This window comes from Trachurus japonicus, chromosome 14, assembly GCF_045865225.1.
Source record: "Trachurus japonicus isolate A0001 chromosome 14, Traja_1.0".
NCBI classification, from domain to species: Eukaryota; Metazoa; Chordata; class Actinopteri; order Carangiformes; family Carangidae; genus Trachurus; species Trachurus japonicus.
Window position 1 is genome coordinate 26,717,077 of NC_140920.1, and position 17,691 is coordinate 26,734,767.

The 17,691-nt window shown below is 43.2% G+C and overlaps 1 protein-coding gene across 1 annotated transcript; it reads right to left on the reverse strand.

The window, feature by feature from the left end:
* Positions 1 to 1,380: 1,380 nt before the first annotated feature.
* On the reverse strand, positions 1,381 to 16,987 carry LOC146974951 (lissencephaly-1 homolog A-like). Its single transcript, XM_085798693.1, has 11 exons — positions 16,853 to 16,987; positions 10,292 to 10,580; positions 7,652 to 7,736; positions 7,473 to 7,547; positions 6,977 to 7,183; positions 5,599 to 5,767; positions 5,224 to 5,326; positions 4,745 to 4,973; positions 3,155 to 3,256; positions 2,916 to 3,072; positions 1,381 to 2,798 (listed from the first exon to the last, which is right to left on the reverse strand). The coding sequence occupies exons 2-11, from the start codon at positions 10,321 to 10,323 to the stop codon at positions 2,725 to 2,727; spliced, it is 1,233 nt and encodes a 410-aa protein (XP_085654819.1). The 5' UTR covers positions 10,324 to 10,580; positions 16,853 to 16,987; the 3' UTR covers positions 1,381 to 2,724.
* Between the last annotated feature and the right edge of the window lie 704 nt (positions 16,988 to 17,691).

The window sequence follows — 17,691 nt, forward strand, 5'->3', positions numbered from 1 at the left end:
TTTTTTTTTGATTGAGGTGAGTTATTATTTGATCGAAAGTATTTTTGGGGGATTAAAGTCATCTTTTCTTATATGGGCCTTATGGGTAGGGTATTTGTGTCCTTATAATTCAATCAAAAAAAAGTTGATTTAAACAAAAAGGATATTTTGAATCAAATACTAACTCACTTCAATTTAAAAAAACCTTTTCAATCAGGAAAAAGGGCAATATTTATGGGGCATTCAAACACTTTTTTTTGATTGAAAATTTTATTTTTTTTATTGAAGTGAAGTTTGTTTTGATTGAATAATAAAGACACAAATGTTCTCCCATATTCCTCCACCCTCAGACCTGTAAAAGACAGAGCAAGGTGTGGCGCTAACTTAACACGCTTGCCGTTCTGGTAACTGTTGCCAGGATACTGCAGAGCACAGAGGAAAGAGTAATTGCTGTGTGGGTGAGCGAGCAGGTGTGTGTGTGTGTGTGCAGAGGAAGGCTGGGGTACAGTACATAATTGATAAGGAGAGGCGGGGGGGCTCTGCAGTTTAAGTTATTAGATTTATCCTGAGGAATAAACGTCACAGCGTGTTGGGACTCTTCTCTTACCATCTTTAGGACTTCCTGCCACATCCTCTTCCTCCTCGTCTCACAACTCATTGATCAACAAAACTACTGGGTCAAGACTGATGTGTTTGGCTTCTGTCTCCATCGGTAAGAGCAGTGACAGTATCTGACCCGTGTTCAGATTCAAGCTGATGCTGAGAGACCACTGCACAGCGCCAGAGCCAGATAGTTATACATAAATAATATTTGCTGTTTCCAGAGCAGCCGCTTCAAAGTTTTGTCTAGTGACCCATTTCTTTCTGAAGACTTTACTCCGATGATTCCTAGATTTGCTTTAATATGAACATTTAATTTCGTGGACCACAGGCTGTCTTGAGGAGATATTTCCTAATTGAGCCAAATTTTATTTGATGGGTTTCTCAGAACACTGAAGTGCTATTAGAAGAAAGGACTTAATATAATAATAATATAAGTTCCTGTGGAGCAGACCGCTTCAAATAGACATTTATAAACAAGCGTTTCGCCTAAAAACTAGACAAGATTTGTTTTTGATCTTGTAGTCTACTCCTTGAGGTTTTTTATTTTAGATTGACCACAAGATGGTGCCATCATGGGAAAAGCAAAAAAAAAAAAAAACACAATGCTGGTGATACAGATGATGACATGAGAACTGAATGACGCCGTAGTTTCCTCAGCTCTTTTATGTGGTATGGGGCAGGAAGGAGTGCTGCTGTATGACCTCAGTGTGAGAATCCTGTCTGACGAGTGGCTACCACAAGGTTTCCCCATCTTATTTCTCCTCTCCTTCCTTCAAAAGAAAGCACACTCATGGGTGATTTATATTTACAGAATTTTATTTCATTATGTTGCAAACAATGACATCCAGATATATTGATACACAACTTTTACTGTGCGTGTATGTGCATTTGTGAGTGTATGTGTATGTGTGTGTAAAGAGAGCAGTGAGACCACAGAAAGCAGAATGAAAATCCCGTGAGGGAGCCCTCAATGGGTTAACAAGGCAGAGATAGCGAGCAAGAGGGCACTGGGCGATTCTCTGGGGCGACATACACACACACAAACCTCAAAAGGTGAGCAGACTTTTTCCTCTGTAAAACACACTTTTGCTATGGGGTGTGTGCCTGTGCTCTCAGCAGCGTAGGGATCGTTAAGGTCCTGTGAGTGTCTACTAGAAAGCAAGTTTGTTAAAAGAGATGAAGTAGTATGAATGAACACAGTGGGTGAGAAGCTTTGCCTCCTCTCCCTCTCCTCTGACCGCCAGAGCAGAGAGACGGCGGAGAGATTCTCCTGTCGTAATATACAAACACACACACACTCACGCCATGTATACACACATGTACACGTGCACTCGACCACAGAACCTCATGTGATTCACCTAGGGAGCAGCATCCTGCTTCGGTTTTTTTTTTTGTGTTTTTCTTCGACTTACTATCGTCTCCTCCTGGACAGCTTCCACTCATTCTCTCTCTCTCTCTCTCTCTCATGTACTCACTTTCCTCACATCTTCTCTATCACCATCTGTGCAGTGACAGACCACAACAATGGAGGCATGGAGTAAAACAAAACTAAAAAAAAAAAAAAAAAAAAAAGGAAAGAAAAAACTAAACCCCTTCAGCGAGGGGTGCCATTGGTTTTCGTGCACCGTCAGTTCACTGGAATCCATCTGTGGCAGCACACAAGGATATTTACCCTTTGACCCGATGGGAAGTCATGACAAAAATGCAAATTCGGCAAATTTAACAGTATACAATTTCTTTTTTGATTGATTGATTCACCATGCAAGGAATATTTCTTATCTTTTGAGTGTGTTTATGTGTCAGAGATTGCGTGACATTTATTAAGCGTACCCTACATCCAGAATAATTTACATAAAAGGACAATAGTCATCTTAATAGGGCTGGACTGATGTAGGGGGAGGTAAGGGAGGAGAGGGGAGGCAGGGGAGGGGACGGGGAGAGAAAGGTAAAGCGCCATGGTCAACTATGGTTTGGAGTGCGGGGGGTGAGGGGCGGGGCTAGCTGTCGGGACAGAAGGAGAAGGGCTGAGGTGCAGGGGTAGAGGAGGGACAGGGTGGTGGTGGGGGGGGGGGTTAGGGCTGCTTTTGGATCTGGGGGTGGGGGGGGACAGGAAGCAGGACAGGGCAAGAGACGGAGGCGGTCTCAGCGGCACTCCCAGACTTTGACTGTCTGATCGACGCTGCCCGTCACCACGTAGGGAGCAGTCTTGTGGAAATCTGCAAGAGGGGAGCAACATCTGTTCAGTGTTGATTCAAACAAGTTCACCACTAAGTATTATTAGACAAACGAGGAAGCAGGAGATTCACAATCAACTCCATTAACAACCGTCTTACCCAAAGAGGTAACAAAGTGTTCATGGGCACACAGGGTCTTCATGCAGCGTTTGTTCTTGTAGTCCCAGATCCTAATGGTTTTGTCGTCAGCACAGCTCACTATGAATCTTCCTCCAGGGTGAAACAACACCCCACGCACCCAGTTGTCATGTCCCACCTGAAGAACCGAGACAGCATTACCCACCGCTCACTGAATACAGACTGAAGCAGTCACAGACACAGCTGTTTCTACCACTCACCAGGGTCATAAGGCAGATGCCAATGCTGACATCCCACATCTTAATGGTTTTATCTCTGGAGCCAGAGAGAAGGAAGGGGCCAGGCTTTCCACTCTTCTTGCTCTGTAGAACAGATACAACACAGATGTCAGAAACATCCACTAGTGACATAAAAGAGCAAAGATGAGGAGGCAATTTTCAGCCATGACAGTGACAAGACTCAAAGGAGGGTGATGTTAGCCAAATCAGTTTGCTTTGTGTCTAAATACATACCAAACTAATGACATTTCCATTAGCCAGATATACTTTATGTTTATGGCTAATAACCAGATGTAAACATGCTAACACTAAACCTGCTGAACATCAGCATATTAGCTTTGTCACTGAAAACATGAGAGCATTTCTAGTGTACCACTGGACCGGAGTACAGCCCCACTGTCTGCAGACTGCTCTCCCCACACCCACACACCCACACACCCACACACCCACACACCCACACACCCACACACAGGTGTAAATGTTGTGCTTTTCAAAATCTCACAATCTAAAGACAAAGACGCGCGGTGACGTCTTCTCACATCTTCAGTTGTTAACCACAAAACAAACGTGATGTCAAAACCTGACCAATCAGTTGAATCTGATGAGTCAAGTCTCCAAAAATCCAGATGACATTTAATAGGGCTGGGCAGTTGATCGAAAAATAATCAAAACCGAGATTTAGAGCCTGATGTCACCTGAACGACACACTCCTGGCTGTGTAGTCATGTGACACCGCCCCATCCAGTCCACTACATGGAAGCAACAGGGAGGAAAACTGACTGAAAGCTGACTGTGCAAATCGAGCAGCTCCAAAAAAAGATAATGGAGGGTTTCTATAATGTATTCTGCTAAGTGGCGGCGGGCCGCAGCTACATGATTATTGCTACTGCTGCTTCAGATGCACAGCCGGAGACAGACACACAAGACACATACGAGCTAACGTGTCCTTGTTTGTTTATTATTTCCTCTCCTTCTGTGCTCATGTTTACACTCCACACTGTTCGGTGAGGGGGAGGGTCAACGACAATGATGACACTGTAATCGGGATAGTTCAACATTTTGTCAAATTGGCCCATTGCCATAATCCCTATAGTTTTAGGAGTAGGTTTGTTACCTTTAATTGTCCGTGCAAGCTATTTTTGGATATCTCGAAAATAACTCTGTCTTGTAATGTTCTGTAGCGTAGCTCTGAGCAGCTCGTGGCTCTGCTCTGCTGTTTTAAAATAGCTTACACCGACAATTAAAGGTAACAAACCTACTCCTAAAACTATAGGGATTATGGCAATGGGCCAATTTGCTAAAATGTTGAACTATCCCTTTAATCTTGATTTAGATTTTTGCCATAATCGCCCAGCCCTAACATTTAATTTTTAGTGATCAATTCAGTTTAAAATCAGGTCTCACTGAGACAGTGGCAACTCTATTTTATTGAATGTCTTATGAATCAGTCGTTATCTCAGTACACAACATGTGTCTTTGGTAGAGACAATAGTGGGAAACCCTGCAGCTGAACCAAAGGTATACAAACGTCCTCTGTAGGTTAACGTCAGATGCTGCAGCAGCTGTATTTACCTCTGAGCCTGTGGCCTCCAGGATGGTGGGGTGAGCGCTGTCAGGGGCCCAGGCGATACACTCTACCACATGCTCGTGCTCCCGCAACTCAGCTTTGCACTCCTTGGAGGCGACCACCCATACGCGCACCGTCTGGTCGTTGGAGCAGCTGGCGATCAATGAGCCGTCCTGGTTGGGACGCACCATCCTCACCCACTCCCTGTGGCCCGTGAAGGTCTTCACACAGTACCTGAGGATGGAAATATTCATTATATTACCAAGTTAAATTGTGAAAGAGCAGGTTTTTGCATAAACTGATTGTAAACAGTCACTACCAGTGATGAAATTAAGACCAGGGGTTTGAAAATTGAGTATGAAAACAAAAGAAAGCGCAAAATATAACTCCGTTCCAAGATGTAACATTCCACCTTTCTCAGTTTCTGAGAGCGTGTGATAGTGAAAGTTGAAACGAGCCCCCCCTTCACTTCCCCATCACTTACCCAGTGGCCACTTCCCACATCTTCATGGTCTTGTCTCTGGAGGCAGACACTATGTGGTCACCATTTGGCATGATGGCTACAGACGACACATTGTGATCGTGGCCTGGATGACACAGTAGACAGTTGAGTTGTTTTAACTACTTAATACTCTTAATACTCAATACTCAAACCAACACATGTTCAACAACAGTCCAAAAACACTTTAAGATTTCTAAAATAGAACTTGTATTACAAATATCTGCTGGGTCTTTTTAAAAGGCATCATTACACAAAACTGAAAATAATGCAGTGAAGCAGTTACGCCATTTCTAAAACAGGTTGTATATAACAATGTAGATGGAGCTGACAGCTGTTATTTCTGTCCATATCACTCACCATGCATTGTTCGGATGCACTCAAACCCTTGAAAGTCCCAGAGTTTGATGCTCATGTCAGCTGAACATGAAGCCAGCAGCTTCCCTGTCTGGTCAAAGGAGATGTCCTGCACAGAGTCTGTGTGGCCCTTCAGGGTCCGCTCAAAGTCTCCTGCCTCGTAGTCCCACACCTAAAAGTACAGACAGCAACAGTCAGTTGGTGTGACGCAGCATCACCTTGTCCTGCTCTAAACGACAGATGTGCACCACATGTAACGGTCGATCATATCTGTAAAATTGGTCAATTTTATTCAGTCTTGTGCCCTAACAAAAAAGTGTTACACCGATTTTATTTTTAAGAGGCAGCATGGAGTCCATAATATGTCACAAGGTTGAACTCAAATGTGAATTAGATGCGTAGGTTTAAAAAAAAAAACACAGAATCATTTAGTTAAAATAATGAACATTAAGCAGTTAACTGTCAGCTTAGTTCATTAATAAAAAAGGAGAGGAGGAGGGGGGGCTGAGAGAAGAAGTGCATGTTTCCCAGAGTGTTGCCTCTGACAACAAGTGCATCAGCCCATCTTCACACAGATGAGCAGTGACAAAGCAAAAAAAGAAACTGAGTTAGGGAGGAAGGAATGGTGGAAGGGATGAAGGGAGGGAGGGAGAGATGGAAGAGAAAGGGAGGGGGAGGCATGCAGGAGCAGAGGCAGCGAGGATAAAAAGGCAGCGCAGCCTCAGATCTGCAGCACAGCTTTGATCTAAAGGGTCAGAGCTGCAGAGGCTATGTTTGTGGTGAGCCGTAACACTCGCTGATTGTGCTTGTAAAGGCTGCTGTTTTCAGCCGTCACCAGGCTTCAACGTTCCTGCTAGGAACCCACTTTCAAAGAGACATCCCAGAGGTACATCAGAAAGGCAAGGGAAGCCTTAACGTTTTCAAAGAGCACACACACATACTGAGGATACAGTACACAAATGTATAAATAAACTTCAATTTGTGGGAGAACTGTTTTCCAAAGTTGAAGCCGTTATTATGCAGTATACAAATACCAACTGTCCCATACTACACAATATAATATAATATAATATAATATAATATAATATAATATAATATACTAAGTCATATAAAAGCCCTGCAATAAGCTCTTTGTTTACACTGTCCAAAAGATATTGATTTAACTCTGGGGATTCTGGAGGCCTCAGCGGTGTGGACAGTACTGTATCGGAGTGAATGCTAATGTGTTTTCTTCCCTCACCGATATAAAAGCTGGGTCTTCAGTCTCAACATAAACCGAGTATGACAGGTGGAAAAGAGTCGGGATTCGTGAGTAGGAACGTTGTGTCGGGTGTAGCCAACTCTACTCAATAAACTGACAGTGCTGTCTGTGAACACACACCTTGATGGTAGCGTCCTCTGAGGCTGTGACCATGACAGAAAAGACGGGGTGGAATATGACGCGCGTGACCGGAGCGCGGTGGCCGCTCAGCGCGTATCTCTCTGGGGGACGGGGGATCCACTCCTTGGGGTCTCTCTTCTGACCCACAGGCCCTCCATGTGTCATCTCCTCCTTGGCCTCGTTCAATTTGGACTCCAACTCCATCACCTGAGACAAGGAGCAGGGGAGTCAGAGAGTTCAGACATTCTGATCAGTAGATACTTCTGGTGTCATTGTTGAGTTACACAGGCAACAATTTAACACAATCACGCTTCGGATTGTTATAAAGCTGGTTGAATAAAGGTATCTAAACATTTCTGGGTTAGCTGAAGGTTTATGGTGTCATGCACTGACATACAACACTGGACATGTCTGGCTTACACACGAACTGTGCACCATGTATCAACATTTCAGGCAAATGTAAAGTACACCATCAGCACACACAGACATTCCTTACCTTCTTCTGTAATCTGATGACCGAGGTCCATTTTTTTTCCAAAAGCCCTGCGTACTTTTTATCTACCTCTTCATTCTATGAGGAAAGAAAAGACACAGACACTCAGAGAGAAGAAAAAAAAATCACAAGTAATTTGTTCACTGGTTTCAGTATTTTGGCGTGTGTGTGTTGCTCCTTACCATATCTATCTCTGCCTCTTTCTTGAAGGTGGAATAAGCCTCCTCATATCCATTGGAACGAAGATAGTCAGCTATAGCTCGGTTTCTGAGAGAGAGTACAACAACATTGGTTTCTGAAATTCAGTTTCAGGCCTCATCTCATCAACAGTTACAGGTTTGGTCCTGAGAGACGCTACCACGAACCAACTGTCAATCTAACATGGCCGCGATCAGGGCGGCTTCGTTTGATCACTCCCAAAACTGTTATGAATGAATTGAATTACATGCTGACAAAGTCATGTAATCATGAATGGGACTGTCATCTATTACACACGAACTCCACCTTAAGAGAGATGCTGGGTCCTCCTTAAAAAGAGAGCAGACCACACCCTGACTAACAGATGGGAGCGATGAGATTCCAATTTCACAGTTCCACCTTAAATGTCAGCGAATCTGACTCGAGGCCAGAAGAAATTACAATCCTCCAGCGAAGAAAACAAAAACGTAAGCGGCCCATCGCCGGGGAAGTGTTTTGCGCCGCTGCCTGGAAACCAGAGCCTGGCCACGAGGAGAGAACTCAGAGCATGGACGATGCGAGGACGAGGGGAACCACAAGCACATGGAAACAACCTTAAGCACGCAGGCAGGCTCGCACAAACACACACACACGCACACACAAACACACTCCCACACATAAGGAGTTATATAAATGAGCGGAACAGCGTCTTTATGAGATGAAGGGTGAATATTTCATGAGTAACTGTACTAAAATTAGGATGCAGCTTCAGGGTTACTTAAACTGCTTATAATTGTAACACTAACAAAACCGTTACGGATTTTTGAACATTACACCACCATAGGCTAAAGGATTTCCTCTAGATCCTCTTGATCAAATCCTATTCAACACAACAGTTTTAACTGTGCAAGTTGCTTGATTATCAAGAGTTTCGACAACAAACGGACAATGTCTACTAGTTGGTGTCTTAACCGGGGTCTGCTGAGAGGGGATGCATACCATACGATCAGCCAGCCAGATACCACTGCACAGAGCGGCTCGCATTAACCCACCATCATTTTTTAAAGTTCCTCCTCCTCTCCCATCCCCCTCACTTCTGTGCTCCTGTCCTGCGGGTTATGAAATATTCACTAAGGAGCTATCAAGTGAACCACCTTGAAGGCCACATCTTGTCACATTTCCTCAATGACTCTTGTAAAGGAACGCACTCTCTCACAACATCTACATTAACCTCTTCTGGATGACTTAGTCCACACAGCTGATTGAATTCCACTGTTTGGCATCCAGAACATGTGATGTGTATCCATGCTTGTGGGCTGACTTCGAGGTATTGCTAAAAAGCTTACATGCATACACTTTAAAGGGATAGTTCAACATTTTGGTAAATTGGCCCATTGCCGTAATCCCTATAGTCTTAGCAGTAGGTTCGTTACCTTTAATTGTCGGTGCAAGCTATTTTTAGAACGGCGGAGCAGAGCCACGAGCTGCTCAGAGCTACGCTACAGAGGCTAATGGGATTTCTTGGTTTCCCTCATCAAACTCATCAAATACACAATCCAACAACTCCAAAACGCTCTTGTAGCTGTGAACTGCACATTCACTACGCCATGTGATAATAACGGAACGTTATGAGACAGAGTTGTTTTCAAGGCAAATGCAGAGACTGCTTGCTGAAAAACTGCCCCCGACGGGAACGCACATCAGCAGTTTTCCATGAATTTACCTCAAAAACAACTCTGTCTCATAATGTTCTGTTATTATCTCATAGCGTGGTGAACGTGCAGGTCACAACTTGTCCACGAGAGTGTTTTGGAGTTGTTGGATTGTGTATAGTACATTTGATGAGTTTGATGAAGGAACCTGGATGACCTGGATGATGTCGAGCGCCGCACGGCACGGCTTGTTTACCTGAAAGTTGCTACCGCTAATGCTATGGTTTGTTTCTGTGTGTTTCCAAATTGTGAAAACAAAATGAGTAGCTGGACGAAGTTCAGCTTCCACAGGCTTCCTCTCCGCAACCTGGACTCACTAAAGCTCTGGCTAGTTGCGCTAAAAATGGACCTGAATGCCGAAGTGGAATCATTATCAGAATGAGCCAGGCAGCGGTCAGAGATGACATCATCCTGGTCAGAGGTTAGTAGGTCAACCTACAGACCCCGGGTGTTGATAACAGGTCACCCCGGACTCAGAGGGGGATAGAACTAGCGTATCATAACAAAATATTGGTGAAATGAATGAGTTTCGTGGCAGATAATGGGTTATTTAGAGGCTGCATTCCGCTGCCCCATAGACTTGCATTATACGGGTATACGCAGCTCTCGGCTGGATCTAATTTCGTCGGAACGACTCGTAATGACACCAAAGTTATCTGAGTGAGTAAATGATCGTATTTTATGCTAGAAATGACGTCCAGATTGTAAAAAACGGCAATTCCCCTTTGACATAAATATATTTTCAGAGAATAGCTTCCATTTTCCATACTTTTCCAGAGCTGGAAATGTATAAAATCAAATTCCATACTTGTGTAGGAACCCTGCTTCAATGCACTTCTAGTTGAACTTGTTTACGTTTGTGTTGGTTCTACATGTCTGTTCTTGTTTGCACATGTAATGAGCCTGCACATCCACATATTTACATCCACTCACAGTTCATCTCTTTGTCTCTGTGACAGCACCATGGCGGCTGCTGTTCTCTCCCTCTCGGGGAGGTTGAGGGCGAGGCGATGTGCTGAGGGAGTCTGGCTAGGAAGTGTGTGGTGGGGAGGTGTCTGATCCCTCGGCGATGTTGTTCTTCCGGAGACTCAGAGGTGGCGGAAGGAGTGCCACGCAGAGGGAGGTCAACTGGAGATACAGCTGTCAATCAACTGCTGGTACAAGGCTCCACGTGTATTCACAACAGCCCGACTCTCGCTCACTGATCAGACGTGCCCATCACCTGGTAACGAGAGAGAAATGGGTAGAAAACAAAGTTTGGCAAAAAAGCATATTTACAGTAGTAGTGAGTGAAGTCAGTTGGCAGCTGCTTGTGCAGCTAAAGCCTACACACATAAAGCTTTTCTAAATCTCAACAGATTTTTTATCTGTGAGAGACCCCACACATGAAGATAAAACATCCCTGATTGAACAGTTTTGATCGTATTGTGTGTGGTCAGCCAGATTATCTTTATGTGTGTGGCAGGCTTAAGTTACAAGACAAAGAAAAGTAACTGTTGACAAATTCTATTCTTATACAAGAAGTGACACTAAAACCTTTAACAAGGTTCGTGTAAATCAAGCAGGAAGGTAAGAAAGTCAGCAAGTACAATGACCTAAAGGTGTGGAGACTTCACCACAGTCAAATCATGCATCAAATTATGTTATTTTACACTCAACAAAGGGGAAAAAGGAGCAACCAAAATGAGTGGGCCCCATTTTGCTTTCGTCTTTCTCTCTCTCTAACTGATAAACTGAGGGATAAATGCAAGATAACACAAACATTTTACGACATTGTTAAAACATAATTGTTATCACGCTGTGTCTCTCTAATCGACTGAGAACCCAAACTGAACGACGTGGTCTGTCCACTGATCCCTGCTCTTCAATCACAGAGCAGCACCGACACAAAGCAACCTGTGCTTCAGTACAATCAGCTGGTCAATTATGTGTGTACACCGCTGGTTGTGTGTATAGTTATCTGTGGTTAGGTGAAAATGTGACAGGACTAATTCTATCCAATTCTACAAAGAATAGTGGTACTACATTACTGGGCAAACAAGTCAAATACAGTCAGAAGATCTGCAAAGGCTAATCAATGAGCTACTGGCAATCACTCTGTTGATCGTCGATCACCATCATACGCTGACACGACACGACAACAATGCTTGATTACACTGGGCTGTGAAGTAGGAACAACGACATTCTAGGTTCTCTGTTGTCTTCCTGTTTATTCATGCATGTGTGTGTATGCATCTTCAAATCCAGGAAATCCTGCACTGCTGCCAAAGATTTTACATGACATGTGAACATTAAAAGCACATTGAAATATTGTTTTTAACAGCTCAGCCTGAGTGAAGGGATCTCCACCTTCTGGACACTTCCTCACCCCTCCATGTTGCAAAAGGCAGCATTTCTGAGTCTGTACGATTCATCACATACAGTAAGAGGTCATTTTAAGAGATTACTGCAGCTGTTGACTGCTTTTCATTGATGATAGTTTCAGCCTAGACTTTTGAGACAGTGTGATCATGCTACAAACCAAACACGAGAGATCGACAGCACACGCTGCAAAAATCACAACACACCACTCAGTGATTACGATGCTAATCAAGGAATCACTTCCTGAGCTTCAACGCTGCTGGCACCTGAGGCCACAATAGCACTAAGCTGCTTAGTGGCTAGACCAGGCAACCTACAGTCTGTGTGTGTATGTATGTGAGTGTGTGTTTCCAAGTGATAGAGACCACAAGTCGTCCATACAGCTGACAGAGCAATGTAAAGAAGGGACTGGAGGGCAGCTAACAGGATTAACCCCAGACATTAAGAAAAGACCTTAACAGCAATCCGCCCTTGTCTGTATCAGTGTCTGGTGCATTGTTCTTTTCAGTTTCTCTGTCAGTTGACAGGTGCTGCCAACACAAAACATTTCAAATAATAAAAAATAATCTAAACTTTCATTCAGATGCTGGTCTAAATGTTCAGATGTTTTCTCCTCTTGTGTATTCTGCTTTACAGAGCAGTTTTTTCTTTTGTTGTCCACTGCTGCTGCCGTCATGCGCTGAAGCATGGCCGCCGCAATGGACAACAAAACATTCAGCCGGGGACGCGTCTCAGTTGTCCTAGAAAGAACTCTCTTCCCTGCATGCAAACATGATGAGTGCTGTGAGCTGACAGGACAGAGCTAGTGATTTTAGCAAAGCGGCACTCTCAGCGTGATTCAAAAATAGCCATTTGACCAAACGGACCGACCTCCAAACTCTTACGTAACAAAGACAATCTTGACAGCTTCTGCACCTGCCTGAGACTCTGTGGCTCCACCTGCGACTGTGTTTGTGAGACATGTTTTGAGGAACACACACGTTGAATTCAAAGGCTAAATGTGCGGCTACTTGGAGGGAGCATGGCCAGAGTCGTAAATCAAGAGGAAGGGTTCAAGGTCCCGTCCATGTATCATGTTTATCAAAAGGAAATAACGTAGCGTTTATGACTTATCTGATTGTCTGCCTGCTTAGTGCACTTCTCCTAAAAGGCAGTGAGTGATTGCTGCGGGTCTATCAATTCAGTATACGTTACAATCTACCAATAGATAATGAAACCTTTCTGTAAAGCAAGACTGAGTGTTTATTTGCCACTTTTCAGTTTTATTACACTGGAAACTAAATATCAGTCAGTGTTTTGACTGCCAAATAAGATATTTGAAAACATGACCTAAGACTATGCTGAACTGTGATGATGTCAACTTTCACTTTGACATTTTCAAGACTGAGCCATTAAAATATGTAGTAAAAACACACACACAGACAGATTTTTATGAATCAATACCAAAGGTTGCAGCTCTATCTAAGATACAAATAAAAAGTTGGAGCACCAACCAGCCAGATCGTTAAAATAAACTGTTCTGTTTCCCTAAGACAGATCATCAAGACCAGGAGCCCATGCTCAAAGAGCCACTATAGTATTTAGTCATTAGTCTTACTGTACGTAGCCCTTAGTGTTTCCAAAATAGACTGGCTGCAACATTATGGTCTAGTGGCAGAGAGAGCATGCCCCCAACTAAAGAGCCTCAGTTGATCCCCAGTGTCCTCATGAGCTAAGGTCAATCATCTAGCAAGACCCTGACCTGACCCCTTCCTTCACCTGGGGCACAACGACCTGGCTGACCTTGTCAGCAACACAGAGGGAGGGGGGCAAACCATTTTACTATACAACTTCCTATATAAAATGTTTTATCAAAATGTGGAGGATTTTATCAGAATTGCTTCATACCAGATCTTTGTATCGTTCACTTGTGGTTTTGTGATACATGTTTCAGTCATGTGCCAGTTAGAGAGCTTACGTCTGAAACTAAACATCTTGAAACTAAAATCAGAGTTATAATTAGGGCTGGCCCAAAAAAATCGAAGCTTCGTTCGTTGCCATGGAAATTCGATCATGAAGTCCGTGATCAATTGTTTTTTTCTTCTTCCTTTTTTCCTTTTTGACGCCGGTTATCATCGGCACTTGTTACATTACAATGAATAGGCTACTTGACATCCTGGAAACCTGCCTGATTTGGGAGATATGCAGTGTTTGTTTGCCATTACTTTCATTATTTCTGCTACGATCTCCCCAGCCCCCCCATCACGCACCTCGCCGGCCGTCGAAGCTTCGATTAAAATCGATTTTACCGTATGTCCACGAAGCTTTGATTACCAAAATATGATAATCGGGTCAGCCCTAGTTATAATAATGCTTTTTAGATGAAGAAACAATCCAGTCATTGACCACATGAAATCAAGGAGGTGACTCAGAGCAAACACACCATAATGCCCACTTCAGTTCACTGGCAGGTGAATGAGATGTTACTGGGAGACGGAGCAGCCTGCCGTCTCTCTGCCTCCACTCACAGTCACAGAGCCTACGTAACGTCTTACATGCCTCTCCTGCTCCAACCGAAGACCAACTAAATGTTCCCAAACCATATCATCTTGGTTTATCTGTGAAATATAAAAAGGTGGAACGATTAGCTGACTAAGCTGCCATCAGGCCTCAATATCAGGCATCAGACTGTGACGTCAATGATGCCTCATCTGTCTTTCTCAGAGCACCAACAGAGCATCGTTCATTTTAACAAGCCTTGTGACACAAGACTTTACCTCTGTTTCCCAAATGACAACAACAGTTATCAATCCTAGCAACACATCAATCCTAACGTCCTTTAACATTGTGAAGAAATGCATTCATAAATGTAGTAGTGTTGTCCTTACATGCTTCTGATTCTTTTGAATGAATAATACCATGTCATACTCTGAAAAGGCTGCCGATCCTTACAGAGGAAGAGCTGGAACCATTGAATGGTTGTTATTCTTGCTTAAATTGTTGATTTTTACAATCAATAGATCAACTTGTTGACTGGTTTCCTGTTGACCAAGAAATCAATGGATGCTCTAATTCTTCGATGGGCACTTTTCACTTTGGATTACTGAATACAGTGTATATGTCGTTCAGACAGAGCCAGAGGATGCACATGCCGTGACTCACTGTTATGACACGATCATTAAATCTTGAGTCAAAGCTGCCTTAATGAATAAAACAAGTGCACTAGATATGCCATTACATTTTCTGAATACAATTTCTGAATTGTTTTCACAGTTATTGTGTGAAGGCAGAAGTCATTAACAAAGGAGGAAGAGATGGTCAATTTAAACAAAAAATACAAAACAGCCACAAGCATTAATTTTGGCTGCACATCAAGCTTTCAGTCATCACGCTCTGTTTGTGTCAAGCTGCTGAGCAATGCCCCTCCTTATGGGTGACCTTCAGGCCAAACAAGTCCCTGCTGGCACAAACTGACAAGACAATGTTTGATTACAATTTCAACTGCATGGCAAATCAGATTTTTTTTTTTTTTTTACTTTAACTGAGATTCCACAGTACTTCATTACCTTTTTTAAAGCAACAATGCTGGTTTATACCAGGACTTGTTATGACAGTAAGCAAATAATTTATTGCCCTACAATAAAATCAGGCAGCTCAAAAGTTGTTCAAGGGTTATCTTCCATATTCCACATGTGTTGTCAAATACAGCACTGTGGCAGACAGTGACATGCTGCTAAAACACTGTTGTTTTTTTTCACGTAGTTAAAAAACTATTTCACTTTAGTAAATGAGTTCTCCTAATTCAGGGGCAATTGAATCAGTGGCAATTTAGGTAAAAAAATCTAAACTGCACTATCAACGAGGTCTTATTGTCTGTGAATTGGTAAAACCTTGATATAATAGAGTATGTTAAGAAATTGAGAGCATATACAAGAACAGTTAACAGTATAGCGTTTTCTACGGATTTGAGCCTTTACGGTAATGGTTTTTGCAATAGACTCTGCTACACAAATCATAAACGATCAATTAGCTAGTGAAATTGAGACATTTTATAGATTTCATATGAAATCTGTGTCCGTTAGCCTTGTTCTTTATCATCATCTCGCGCTGATCCTTGCGTAGACTCCACCCTGATCGTGAATCCTCAAACCTGGCCAGATTACCTCAAGGGATCTTGCAGCATGCATTAAAACAATGCAAATTGATTAAGGGCCTCTTTGCTTTATGATGTACTGGTTTGATCGCAAACAATCTGGCCCGGGTGACGTCTTTCCCAGCCTTCGTTGGCCACAAGGGCAAAGTTGCAGCAATGGCTCAACAACGCCCTTTCCAGCTAACGTTAGCTTAGCACGGTAACCTACGCGTTTACTGGAGCTGTCAGTATGAGCAGACTGGATTTATGCTACCACACACACAGCCACCGTACAAAAACACACAATGGGCGTTGGTCTACACACCAACAAGTAGCCGAGCAGCACAGGCAAGCGTTGGAAATAACGCAGTCTTTCCCCGTGTAGATGTAGAAACGAGAACGGGGTGTGCAGCCCAAGTTTGATTATAGGGATATTAGCTGTTATTCGTCAATACAAGACATCACTGGTTAACCTCAAGGCGCAGCAGCATTCACACAGTTGAATGATTTCCCCGACAACCACGGTTTCCCTAAGGATAGGCTTTTCATTTTCGTGTTTTCCAACATCACAATATTTGCACCCCGGGCTGTAGAAAACATGGCAGCAGACTGACAGCACCTCAGTTAGCCGGCTAACGCACCACGTTAGCTCGTCCCCACACAACTTCCATAAATAGCCGTAGCTAACGTTAGACAAATGATCAGCTAGGCTTCACAACAAGTGTCTCAGGACGAGGCCCGCGCTGGCCCAGAGGAGCACAACCGGTTTCAAGATGACAGTCACACTGAGCACAGTTGAGCCATGTCATCGTTAGACTATTTCAGCGTTCAGCCTCAAAGTCGATGCTCTTGCGAACACCAACTTTGCCACTTAGCTTAGCTTAGCTTAGCGCTCGGCCTCTCCGCCATTTTGAGATCGGGACGGTGGAGCGCAGACACTGCAGGCAATTCGTCGTCAAAAATAACAAGTCTTTCTAAGTGCCGAACAACAGTACAGGCGCGTGTAGAAACAGCGAACTTACCTTCGGACAAATGGTGATTCTCATATCCCCTCTGGAGGCCAAAACGTGCGCCGGAAAAGCCTGGTTTTGATGCGGTATTGTGACTTTTCACATCACAGTGGTGGCACGGCCGCTCTGATTTCTCTCCTCTTTGGTACCACCGCATTCGCCCGGCCCCAGCTAACGGTCGCGATTGGATATCGGCCGCGCGCACGTAGAGGTGAGCGGGGCCGCGCACCGTGCACTCCTTGTTATTAAAGGAAAAACACACCAGATTAAGTTATATATGTTATCTTTATTGCTATGTACACACGTTTTAAGACTTAAACAACTTTGAGATGAGCAACAGATATATGACAGAATGTAGTGATGATGACATCATGCAGCTGTTCCATAGATGGTGTATTATGGAACAACTCTATTATCTCAGCACATTACAAATGTCATCACAGCACATATGATATTTTGTACATTTGCAACAAATAAAGCTTAAAAAAATGGAACAACTCCCAGGAAACAAAACCACCTCCTAATCATTTTTACACTAACCATTTGAATACATTTTCAGATCAACAGTTGTAAGCCACACGGTGAAATAGCAGATATTTTTTGGAAATATCTAAAATGAATTTTACTTAACTTTTAGTCAAATTCCAATTTTACATTTTGTGGTCCAACTCCAGAAAGTGTCACTTGATAATATTTCAATACCAGTTCAAACTGTAATGCTTTCATTTGCATATAATTTATAAACCACTAGGCCTAAACCCACTTGATCTCTTTGAATTGAGAACAACTTCTGAGAGAATTGTTAGGCTATTGTTTTCCCATAGACATCTGAATATTAATGACAAGAGTGT